The 12,631-nt window shown below is 35.6% G+C and overlaps 2 protein-coding genes across 4 annotated transcripts; one reads left to right on the forward strand and one right to left on the reverse strand.

Moving 5' to 3' along the window:
* The first annotated feature begins 1,246 nt into the window (after nt 1-1,246).
* LOC18603232 (AGC (cAMP-dependent, cGMP-dependent and protein kinase C) kinase family protein) lies at nt 1,247-6,587 on the forward strand. Of its 2 annotated transcripts, none has more exons than XM_007035075.3 (14): nt 1,247-1,530; nt 2,559-2,943; nt 3,158-3,332; nt 3,595-3,678; nt 3,760-4,001; nt 4,099-4,318; nt 4,614-4,693; nt 4,778-4,862; nt 5,042-5,173; nt 5,268-5,381; nt 5,463-5,510; nt 5,740-5,824; nt 6,034-6,090; nt 6,186-6,587. In XM_007035075.3, the coding sequence occupies exons 2-14, from the start codon at nt 2,723-2,725 to the stop codon at nt 6,284-6,286; spliced, it is 1,644 nt and encodes a 547-aa protein (XP_007035137.3). In that variant the 5' UTR covers nt 1,247-1,530; nt 2,559-2,722; the 3' UTR covers nt 6,287-6,587. The 2 variants fall into 2 exon arrangements, with proteins under 2 accessions (XP_007035137.3, XP_017975511.2); XM_018120022.2 differs by lacking the exon at nt 1,247-1,530 and adding an exon at nt 1,993-2,023.
* Nucleotides 6,588-7,226: 639 nt separating this feature from the next.
* On the reverse strand, nt 7,227-12,414 carry LOC18603233 (serine/threonine protein phosphatase 2A regulatory subunit B''beta-like). Of its 2 annotated transcripts, XM_007035078.3 has the most exons (13): nt 11,876-12,414; nt 11,545-11,781; nt 11,343-11,445; nt 11,151-11,250; nt 10,224-10,329; nt 9,936-10,026; nt 9,418-9,559; nt 9,117-9,264; nt 8,889-8,998; nt 8,399-8,555; nt 8,167-8,292; nt 7,928-8,078; nt 7,227-7,619 (listed from the first exon to the last, which is right to left on the reverse strand). In XM_007035078.3, the coding sequence occupies exons 1-12, from the start codon at nt 12,023-12,025 to the stop codon at nt 7,938-7,940; spliced, it is 1,611 nt and encodes a 536-aa protein (XP_007035140.3). In that variant the 5' UTR covers nt 12,026-12,414; the 3' UTR covers nt 7,227-7,619; nt 7,928-7,937. The 2 variants fall into 2 exon arrangements, 1 of the variants encoding a protein (XP_007035140.3); XR_016026001.1 differs by lacking the exons at nt 11,343-11,445; nt 11,545-11,781; nt 11,876-12,414 and having other exon boundaries at nt 7,883-8,078; nt 11,151-11,268.
* Between the last annotated feature and the right edge of the window lie 217 nt (nt 12,415-12,631).

Below are 12,631 nucleotides of genomic sequence, written 5' to 3' on the forward strand. Positions count from 1 at the left end.
GCTGTGTTCCCTCTAATGGAAGAACGGGGGTTGAGGTGAGAAGTGGTGCCTGCGGCAACTGGGAAGGGCATACCGACACAGGGTGAGGGTCACGTGTCAAGCAGGGCCTCTGTGTTTAAGGCGGACATCAAGGCTTTGAATGTGTTCTAAACAAAAAATAAATAAGTCATTGTTTGGGCAATTATTCTTGACAGTTCTGTAATCAAATTATTTGGAAGTGGTCCAGCTCATCTCTCTATACGCTCCCATGATCTTTCCTTGTTACTTCAACAAATTACCTCTAATTCCCTTGTAACTCAATCCTCTCTTTTGTCAACCCCCAAAATTCTTGCACTTCTTAATTACAACTTCGTGAAAGATTTTTTTTTTATTACTATTAAATAAAAATAGGATTCGTTAGAGAAATCATATAAGGATGTCAATGAGTATCTTATAATCGAACACCTTATATTATATTATCCGATTCGAGTAAAAAAAATTAAAATATCGTTTAAGTAAGATTCGGATGATAAAATTATTACTCGTCGTGAGTTTGGGTAGAACTCGAACAATAGTCTTAAGATACCCACTAAATCACATGTGTACAAGTAATAAATAATACATCTCATTTACTTTCTTTTTTTTGGGACAATAGTTTTCACTAAAATAAAAATTTTATCTTAAGACTTGTTATTGAATTACTTATTTTATAGATTAATTTGAAAATTTTTAATTTTATGATAAAACATTTTAATTTAATATTTTTTTTGTGGTGTGTCATTAATTGGTGCATAAGGGTTAATGTGAAGGGATAATGAATAAATTAAACTAAGTAAGAGGGAAAAAAAGGAGAAGAAAAAAAAGTTGAAAGGAGGTATGAGAATGAAATTGTCCAATGTCAGACTTTTTTTGACAAATGCAATCAATATGGAAAAGGGTCCTACATGGTCCACATCAGCCATGAGCATAGAGCAGCAAACTTAACCCAACATCATTTTAATATCCAATTAATTAAATTATAATTTACAAAGAAACTATCCCTGTTTTCTTGACAGTGATCCCAATAAATAAATAAATAAATTAATTAATTAATAAATCCAAACAGATAAAAAAACAATTATTGATTAAATAAAAAATAAATCTAAAAGAGAAAAAAACAGAAACTGAAGGGTAAGAAGAGAGAGAGAGACAGAGAAAAAAAACCCAGACATAACTGAGATAGTCTTAAAAGACTTTAAATATATGTAAATATAAATATAAATATAAAATAAAAAGCAACTCAAAGCAAAGGCAAAGGCAAAGGCAAAGGCAAAGCTTCCAACTTTTCAAAAGCCTAAACAAATCGTAACAAAATGGGGCTTCAATTTCGTCATCGTCGCCTCAATCTTCTCTTCTGTCCGCGTCCTCTTTCCCTCTAGGGTTTTCTTCACTCTTCTCTACAGTTCGTACGCTGCTGTTTGTTTTTTTTTTTGGTTTTTCTTTTTTATTTCTCTCTCTTGCCCCAATCGAACTCTCCGGAAATCAATCTGCCCATCGGGTTCAGTTTCTCCTGTGCGTTCTATTTAATTACTACAATTCATTTTATTTTCTCTCTCTGTCTTTTTATTTTTTTTGATTTGAGGGGTTTTGATTTTTTTTTTGTTTTTTTATTTTTGGAGTTTTAGTTCTGAGACTGAGTTGAGATTACGATTTTACTCTACCTGTTTGGTACGTGAGAAAAAGTTGGAAAATTGAAAGGAAAAGTTTTCAGTGACTTTTCGGGAAGTTCAGTGTTTTAGATCGTTTCTGCCTGCTCAATTATTGCTTTTGATTCTCGGATATGTGATTTTCGGTTCTTAGATTCGGTTTAGTCTCAGATTTTGAGTGTTCTGTTTGGTTGGTGAGAAAATGTAGTAAAAAGTTGGAATTTTTAATGTTAGGTATTCTTAACTCTTTCTCCAACAATATCCGAGTTGAATTGCTTTGAATTTTATTGATTGACTGAATGCTGACTTTAGATTTTTTTGGAATTAGGTCTATTCTTTTGGTACGGTTTGTTTGTTAGGTAAGGATCCCAGCATCATTGTATTTTATGTTCTGAATTGATTATAAAAGTGTTGGGAGATTAAGAATGTTTTTATTTGTTCTATAAGTGTTTTAGATTGGTCACTGTGAATCAATGGAACACTGATTTGGCTGGTCTTTTCTTTGGTTTGTTCTTAGTTAGGAATTGGGTTTTGAGTTGGGGTTTCATTTGCTGTTGGGTTGCTTGGAAAATATAGGAAGAACCATGTTGGTTGGTAAGAATTGTGCATAACTTAGTTGGCTAACACTCGCATGTTGCAACTAATTAAGCTAACCATTGTAATTGAATGTTTGGTGAGACATTACTCACCCTCAGTGGATTATGAGGTTTCTGATAATTGGCATGTTCTGTCCAATGATCAGATTAGTGTTTGTTTGTGTGTCAAATCCTTTGACAGCTGATACCAACCTAAAATTGTGTTTTAAAAGTTACTTGGTTTTCCTCTTTTCTGTTTTTGAAATCTTAGCCCTCATTCTAAGCTAATGTACTGTTATTTTACTCTTTTTCATTGCAGAATGTGTTTGTTTGATATTTGTGTAAACAGTGATGTGCTAAAGTGAGCAAGTTTTTTTCTGGAAGAATAAGATAGTTGATAACAAGTTTACCCCTCAGTATAGCAAGCTAAAATGTACATTTAGGAGTGTGGGTTCAGAAGGGTTGTATTTATCAAGTAAATCAATGGAAACTGCAAGGTGTTGGTTTAACAAGTTGAAATCAAAAGATAAGTTAAGGCCTTCAAAAAAGAAAGAAGCTGCAGGTAATGCAAAGGAGGGATCAAAACCACCAACAAGTGAAGAGGCACCATCAAATGTCACCAAACAGAGGGTAGCGGCTGCAAAGCAGTATATTGAAAACCATTACAAGAAGCAGATGAAAAGCCTGCAGGAAAGAAAGGAGCGGTATGATTGAAATTCTTCCAGTCATGGCAATTATTTATTGCCATGTAGTAGTTACTGTTATGGTTACATAACTATGGTACTGCAAGCAGTGTAACTGTGCTATATATTGTAGACTGACAATTTGGAAGAATCATATCATCTTGAGATGCTTAATAGTAAGTTTTGTTTTGAAGAATAGGGATGACAGTTTTTGGGTAATTATGATTTTCTGCAGACGTGATATTCTAGAAAAGAAGTTGGCTGATGCTGAAGTTTCTGAAGAAGAACAAAACAACTTGCTGAAGTATTTGGAGAAGAAGGAAACAGAATACATGCGCCTTCAGAGGCATAAGATGGGTGCTGATGATTTTGAACCATTGACCATGATAGGCAAGGGTGCATTTGGAGAGGTATTTATATCTTTGTCACATTGTACATCATCACATAGACTACTGTAGTTGCACGTTTGCTAGTTACTGATACTTTTGAATATTTTTCACTATGGTTTTAATCTCTCTTGGGGTTTACCTTCATTCTTTGTTTGTTTTCCAACTCTTGAACAATTTGATCAATTTATTAATTGGCTTTCACTTTTCCCCCATTACCACCCCCCCCCCCCCCCCCCCCTTCCAAAAGAAAGAATTTTGCCTTATTCACTACTTGTCATCACAGGTTAGAGTCTGTAGGGAGAAGGCAACTGGTCATGTATATGCCATGAAGAAGCTTAAGAAGTCAGAGATGCTTCGCAGAGGCCAGGTTCACAATTTAAAGCTTGCTATATGATTTCCTCAATATGTTTTGGGATGCTAATTTGTTAGTTTGCATTTTAATGTTCAGGTTGAACATGTGAAAGCTGAGAGGAATCTACTTGCAGAGGTTGACAGTAATTGTATTGTTAAACTATATTGCTCTTTCCAAGATGAAGAGTATCTATATCTAATTATGGAATATTTACCTGGGGGAGATATGATGACTTTACTGATGCGGAAGGATACATTAACTGAAGATGAGGCTAGGTTTTATGTTGGAGAAACTGTCCTGGCAATTGAATCTATCCACAAACATAATTATATTCATCGGTGAGTTGAAATGACATTAAACCTTCATATGCTTTTATATAATGGTCTTCCTGAGTTTGCACTAAAGGGTACACCCATTCTGTGTCACATGTTGCAGAGACATCAAGCCTGACAACCTGCTACTTGATAGAAATGGTCATATGAAATTATCAGATTTTGGATTATGTAAACCGTTAGATTGCAGTAATCTCCAGGAAAAGGATTTTTCTATGGCAAACAATCTCAGTGGGGCTCTTCAAAGTGATGGACGGCCTGCAGCACCAAAACGAACACAACAAGAGCAATTGCAGCACTGGCAGAGGAACAGAAGGATGCTTGTAAGTTTTTGGCTACTATGTATGTAATGCAACATTTCTCATTGTTATTAGTGATGGTTCTATTGAGTTTACAGAGCAAGAAGTTCTGGACTTGTTTCTCCTTTATTTTACATAATTCAGGCGTTCTTTGATTTTGTCAAGCTTGCAAGGCTTATGGCTTATAGCTGTTAGTTGCCTTAGATATTCTAGAAAGACCACAAGCTCACATCTTTTTCCTGCTAAGCTCATTTTGGAAAGCTTGCTTTGCTTTGCAAATTAATATTTTCTTAAACATTCAAATATTGTAATATTTCAGGCTTACTCTACGGTTGGTACACCTGACTATATTGCCCCAGAGGTTTTGCTGAAGAAAGGATATGGAATGGAATGTGATTGGTTTGTATATTAAACATGTTTTTCTTGTTTGTAATTTATTTTTTGTGAGATATGTTATAATGGTATTGTTGGATACTTTTCTAGGTGGTCTCTTGGTGCTATCATGTATGAAATGCTTGTCGGATATCCACCCTTTTATTCAGATGAGCCGATGTCAACTTGTCGGAAGGTAAGTTTTTACCATTTTATTATTATGCTGTCGTGATTTGTGATAATATTTTTATTTTATCTTTCCGCATTTACATCTGAACATTGTTTGTCATTAGCTTCTATGTTGTGACTCTTTATTTTGCTTCTTATTTTCTTGTTAGCGATGATAAGTATTGTCCCTTTTTCAATATTTTCCAGATAGTAAATTGGAGAACGCACTTAAAATTTCCAGAAGAAGCGAAACTATCTCCAGAAGCAAAAGATCTTATCAGTAAACTTTTATGTAATGTTGAGCAGAGGCTTGGCACAAAAGGCGCCAATGAAATTAAGGTGTTGTGTGGTGTGTTCTGTTCTAGATTCTTTGATTCACTTTTAAAAGAGAATGCAAATTACTAAAATAACTGGCTGTATCTGTTGTTTCCAGGCTCACCCATGGTTTAAAGGTATTGAATGGGACAAATTATATCAAATGAAAGCAGCTTTTATTCCTGAAGTCAATGATGAGTTGGACACGCAAAATTTTGAGAAGTTTGAAGAGGTAGATTATTGTTACTGTGTCTATAAATATGAAATAACCTGTTTAGAAGTATTCTTATTTCTTCCCTCTTTCATGCACCAGGCTGACAACCAAATTCCTAGTGCAGCAAAATCAGGTCCATGGAGAAAGGTTAGTGCGAGTACATATAATTTCAACTAAAATGTTTGAACTTCAAGAACTTGACTAGTTAGTATCTTACAAAATTTTTATATACTTTAAACTCCTGCTACTACCATTCACTAGGACTGGCTCCGTTCCTACCTATGTAACATGGAATTTAGTAAGGGTAATTGCTGATAAATGATGTTTCCATTGCTCACTTTTAGAACATAATTTTGGGTTTTTCCCTTTGATACAGATGCTTTCATCCAAGGATATAAACTTTGTGGGTTACACTTACAAGAACTTTGAAATTGTAAATGATAATCAATTACCTGGCATTGGTATATTGCTTCCTTCCTCTATTTATATTTTCTTGCCTTATGTTCCCTTTGTTTTCCATGTCTGTAGTTTATCTCGGTACTTTTCAAAGTACTTTAAATATAATAGTGAAGAACATTGATGCGTGTTTTTCTTTACTGATCTCTCTTCTCTTTCTAACCTAGCAAATATCTTTGTATTTGACCAGTTCTTATTTAATTCCATTGTGCAGCTGAATTGAAGAAGAAGAGCTCAAAACCCAAGAGACCCTCCATCAAATCCCTTTTTGGTAAGATATTATCACTAATATTAAAATTTTTGGTGGGTTACAACAGTTTGTAGCATGGTTGTTCACTTGTGCTAATCGTGGTGTATATTTTGCAGAGGATGAGTCAGCTGCCGCTGCCAGTCAACCTGTTCAAGGGAGCTTCTTAAACCTCTTGCCTCCGCAAATAGAAGCCCCGGAAAATCATTCCAGAAAGTGACCTCATCATGTGCCATGGGCTCAGATATCCAAAGCTAAAAGAGCTTACTGTTCTCTGGTGAATTTGCTTTGCCGCATCTTACATTTTCAGATTTTCAGTGAGTTTTAGGGGCAAAGCCCCAAAACAAGTGGTTTGAGATATCAGATTGGCTCTAGAGTCAGCTAGGAGATTGTTTCTTTTGTAAAATAATATCTGAAAGTAAATATTCTTTCATATTTGTTTTGTGTATTTTTCCCCCACATTTTATGTCAAGCAGAGAGAAGTTCCTGTACGATAATCCCATCGTTGTTTTTCCATGTAATTATTGCATCTTTTGCAATTCACTTGAAAATGGCTAAATCTTTTTCTGGCGTTTATATAACCTACAGGTTTTAGGAACTTAGGTCTTCAACCAAGACAACAATCACTTTGTCCACGTTGTTTCCTGTTACTCCTATTGTTAATGTCACCAACAGCGAATTTCAGTCAGAAATATGCTTTGAGGAAAAGTCGTCTTACGTCTTTCCCAATCCCCACCAAGTGATACATGCCGCTCTGTAACAGGGAGTTTAGTAATGCCGTTTGAGGGATTTTTTGAGATTCTATCCGTACAAGCTGCATGTAGCAACATGGACCATTTCTCCTGGGGAATGGAAATTAGACACAACATCAAAAACCATGTTTTAACTAAGGATCACAGTCGGCAGACACATGATGCTGTCAAACATATCGTAACATAACATAGTTGGTGTCAAATCCAAGCCCAAATGATCACTACACCAGGCTGTAACCCTCCTCTTTTTTTGGTCAGAAACCACCAAACCAGGATCTAATCCACACATATTACAGATAACCTCTGAATAGAAGTGGGAGAATGCTTCAAAGGATGCCAGGAAAAAGGGTGGTGGGACGATTGGAGAGGAGAGAATAGGAGTTAGGGGAGAGGCATCTCCGTAACAAATTACAAATAATAACAGTTTCTTTTCATCATAAATTGAATTCAAGGAGAACATATGAACGACATAGATTTACCAACAACAGAACCAAGACTGACTATTTACAAACAAAATTTTGATTTCATTTTATTCTGAACTATCATCATATGGACAGTAAAAATTTCCCTATTCTGCAACTGCCCCTACACAATTAAGGCACCTGGTATTCTAAGCTAGAAGCTCCTCGTAGAAAGCTCTTGACATTCCCATCCGGAATCCCTGTAACTAAATACTACTGTCTGAATATGGCCTGCAGGAGTATATGCATACAATTGTGCCACAAATAACACTAGTTTGAGCAAAAACCATTGATTAATACACAGGACCAAGGAAGCACTGCCACCTTCTCTTGTAGACCTCTGAAAAAGCAAAAGAATAACCAGAAGTGATTTCCTTGAACAGACTATGCTAAAGAGATAGTAGCAATAGACTCATAGGAACATCTTCAAGCATCTAGAAATGATCTGTTTCTTTAACAACATACTCATTCATAAGGATTATTTTAGTAACAGAGACCCCCCAATATGAATCATCTAGATATGCAGTTTGTAATGCATCATTCTGCATCCTTTTCACAAATTAAAAAGTTTAAAAAAAATAAAGGACTGTGAAAGAAAACAACCTCATTTGTATGCATTTACAACAACAGCACCTCTCCAGAACATACCTAACTACTTTCAAAAGGGAGCCTCAAATGATTCATCCCAGATATCTCCACTTCCATTTGAAGCATCCTCAACATCTTCTTCCATGGAAAGCCTAATATATTCTCTATGTGCAAAGCGATCCCACTCTGTCAGTGTTGGATTTTCACGCTCCTAAGACAAATATATCTTGTAATCAGCACCTCATGAAGAAAAGTTCCTCATAATGATGTTAATGTTCAAAGTTAAAACATGCATTTACCTGACGAATAAGAAAAGGATCACGACTTTCAAAAGCAATAAATTTATTGAGATTGAAAAGAATGTTGAAAACATTTCCAGAAAGTTTGCAGCCTTTCAAGTCACGTAGAGTGATGTAGCCCTCATTCTGTAATCAACCAATCATGTATTAGCACTAGTAGTGCAGAAATATGTATGTCAACTTGCAATCAAAAAGACAAAGATGAGTCATCAGTAGAGAATCCAGGAATGACCTCTGGTCCAATCATGTCAACAATTTGGCACAATATATCCTCAAAGAGCACAGGTTCTTGGGCCATGCACTCCATCCTGCGTAACTGCTCCTCATAAAAAAATTGCATTTCAGTTGGTGTGAGCACCCCATTTCCATCCAAATCAATGCATTTAAACCTGAAACAAACAATCTCTCTAGTCAGGTAACATTGTCTTTATTGATAATACATAAAATGAGGCTAGTTAGAAAATGCAGCAAAATTTTATCAAACAACCTCATGCTCATAATCGAAGAGGTTGCAACATTTTAAGTAGATTAACACTGCTATAGAACTATGAAGAACAACAATACAAAGAATTGCCAATAAATAACAACAGAGATTGACAACACATGGTTCCTTAGTTTCTTGCAGTACTTCATCATTGCATTAACATTTAAAACTGGTAAGGGATCATCAGCAAAGAAAGTTTTTCATGTGCCTCAACTAAAGAAAAGGGGATGAAATATACCAGTATTCCAGACCAGGTTCTGAAGATTTATCTTCCTCTGACAGTATAAAGTAAACAAAATCTTCATAACCCATTTTCCCCTCAACCTTACTTCTAAATTTCCTTGGAATCTGAAAGACCAAAAAGATTATTATCTTTCTTTGTTCTTTGATATAGACGGAAAACTTCCCACTCAAAGCTGAACTGATAGTAGTAACATATAGAAAATAGTGTGGCACAAATGCAAACCTGAGAAAAAATTCTATCAACAATCCGGTACGTAAGAGCATGGTTACCATATCTGATAAGGTTTTCGTTATCGATCAAAAAATCATGGTCGGTGTCGAGCTCCCAAAACTTGCAGTATATTACATAAAAGTGTTCATAAGAGAAGTACCTGCAATAAGAAAAGAATTAGAGTAAAATGTTAATTTATCAAGTTATAGAGAACAAAAAACAAAATGATGAATGTGAACATAGGTTCTCAGAAACCATATTAATATCATAAAAAACTTCACAAAAATTGCATGCTGTCAGCTGACTGATTTACCTTAAAACCTTGTTAATATCTTCTTCATCATCCACATGCTGCAGTGCAGCAATTAGGTTCCCCCGCTTCAACTCCCGGAGGGTAAGCCGACCAGTTCCCGATCTATTTATATAGTAAAATATTCTATATACAACTGTTTCAGCTGTAAAATACAAAAGAAGTTGAAACATGTAAGAGCACAACTATATCAGGTTACTACCTCACAAGAATCAGAACTTGACATTGACAGCACAGTCCAAACCTAAAAGTTATAATTTACTTCTGAGGCAGGTGGCAGTACGCTAAGTAATATTGTAATAATGCCATTGTTAAGGTACACCTAGCACCAAATGCTAGAACTAAGTTACATTTAGTCACTACTATATATTGAATGTACAAAACCACAAATGTAGTAAGCCAATTATCAGATAAATTTGGGGCCTGTTTGACATGTGTGAAGCATGGATTCTAGACAGAAATAAATGCTCTAATTTGAAATGAATTGAAAAAGATATTCGTTCAAATGATAGTAATCATACCATATCTTTCCTGAAATTCTGGGGTGTTTTGTAAAAACTCCAGCCCTGGATGAGATGCCAAAAGTTCGTGTAAAACAGGTTTGAAATCATCCTGCATTCAATACCAATTAATTAAAGAAGGCACAAAACCTTATTACTTCTGCAACCACAATTTCCCCCCTTCAACAGTTAGTTTTAATGAGGCACGTCAATGTGCATTTATATAATCATATTTCTTTCTTTCCTTCTTGTTTCATAGAGATGTACAATCATATTCAAGTAATATTCATTGAAGAAGCTGAATATTACCTGAGTAAGGTATCTGCGATCAGGTTGCTTAAGAATTGTATACATTCGGGTTGCTAAATCCATTGTTAACATGTTGCCTCCAATCCAATAATCGACAAATTGATCCCTAAAATTCATTACAGCATACATAAGCACACATCTATTATAACTTGTTTAATTTAAAAACAGATGTTAAACCATCTAGGACCTTACAATTTCATAGTTCAATTATAACTGATTATGTTTCATAGACAAATCAAGTCTCAGATAGCAAAACAAGGGCATAAAACATACATAATAAAATTATCTGCAAGTTTGCAAGAGGATCAGACTGTTCATTGACACCAAAAACTACTCAAGCTTTCTTTAGCATAAAGGACAAACAAGAGCCAGTAATAAACCCTCCTAAACCCTAACCAAGAGTCCAATGAATCTGGTTGGTCATATTAAAATCTACAGTGCAGTTCTAAACCTCTACTCAAACCATTGCATTATTAAAACTTCTGAACCAAGTCAATCAAAATCCATTAAGGGAATTTCCTGTAATTAGACCAGTACTTCCATCCAATCCTTCTCTATACTGCCAATCACAGCCTTTCTTAAAGTACAGTAAAAGACTAACCCAAAAAGAGATATAGACCACAGAGACCCCTACATGGTCAAGGCCTCAAGGGTCATAAAGCACTACTTCATGCTATTCCCGATTCCAGAGCAAGAAATCCCTAGTAAAAGTGGGGATTGCAAGGGAGTGAAACACCACAAAAACCTTGTGGATTTAATTGGTGTTGCCACCAACGCTTTGTTTTTAACAGCATTATTTGTAGCAGGTCCTTCATCTATTATTATCCATGACCATGAATAAGTAGTTCTGGTCCAACATAGATTTCTTCAGAAACAATACCACTACACATCATGAAACTATAAATTCAAAGGTGCACTCATACATACCTTGTCACAATACCACTGTTGTTGACATCAATTTTTCTAAACAGAGTGGTGGACAAAACTGACGGTAGTTTGCAAATATCTTTTGTTATCGCCTTAAACTCTGCCATGCAAGAAACAGTACATTTAACAACAGCAAAAACCAAGAAAACATAAAAATAGAACCTGACTAAGACCCCTTAAGTGTTTTCTCACCATGAATGTGCAATCCCAAACGACCATAAAAGTACTGATCAATCACAAACAAACACTGCTCTTTCAATTCATTTGGAGGCGGACGGCCATTTTTAAAATAAAACTACAAAAACAACAACATTTTTTTTAGAATTCTATTATCAGAAGGCGTTATATTCAACTAAAACATTTGTAAAATTTATGGGCTAAGTTCACTTTATACCGGTGGTATGACTTCACGAACTGGCTCGCTAACTATTTTGAGAGGCGAACCTAAAGAAGAAGGGCCAGACCGCTGTTTGCCAATACGAGGAGAACCAGAAGTACTACGCGGTGAAAGCGGAGGAGTACTTGCAGCAGGAAACATGGAAGGCAATAAATTGGTTGTAGAACCGGTCAAATTCCCCGTGGCATTCAACGACGACGTCCCCGTTCTCGCATCAGTAAGCAAATTCTTAACCTAATTAATTTTTTTAAAAAAAAGGGCAAAATAAAAGGTTAAAAATAGAAACTTAAATGAAAAAGGAAGATTACTGATTGGTAAGAAGCGTTACCAGGCGACCAGTTTCCGGGAGGGAAAGCCAGAGGGAAAACAGTTCTTCTGCGAGAAAGGGATTGGATTTGAGAGCTAACGGGGAGAGCTCCGGGAGCTGAAGTGAATCAGGGTCAAGAGATGCCACGTCACCTACCGCCTCCACTTCCATGATTCTTCTCGAATTTTTTCCTGAATTCAATCCCCCCCTAACAACAAAAATTTCGGTTTTTGAATAATAATAACAAGTGAAAATCAAAAACCCTAGATCACCACGCTCAATAGAGAGGAAAAGATTTAAGCTTTATTTTGAGTGTTGGAAATGGATTGAGCGAGGAACAGTTTCAGCGTATCTTGCCCGGAGAAAAGAAGTGAATTTTTATTTTCTAATCTTTTTGGGGGAATTATTGTTATTATTATTATTATTGTTATTTTGTCTGTTGGGATGAGAAACCGAAGAGCTTTTGAGATAGTTGTTGTTTTGAGTTTCAGCGGAGAAAACAGGGACGAAAAGGAAGAGGCTTTGCTTTTACAATGGCAAAGTGCCTGCTTGTTATGCTTTTCCTTTTCTTCTCTGCCATGGACTTTTACGTGGCATTGCCACGTCATAATCTAACATGTGCCCCCATTATTATTATTATTATTGTATTTATGGGCTTAATTAATTGTTCATGTATTTATATAATTTCATTCATGTGAATGAATCCCATTAATCCAATCAAAGTAGAAGAAGCAAGGGATCATTGTTTGGATGCCATCAAATCCGCACATTTTCAAT

The sequence above is a fragment of the Theobroma cacao genome, chromosome 4 (genome assembly GCF_053813885.1).
Source record: "Theobroma cacao isolate CCN51 chromosome 4, ASM5381388v1, whole genome shotgun sequence".
NCBI lineage: Eukaryota > Viridiplantae > Streptophyta > Magnoliopsida > Malvales > Malvaceae > Theobroma > Theobroma cacao.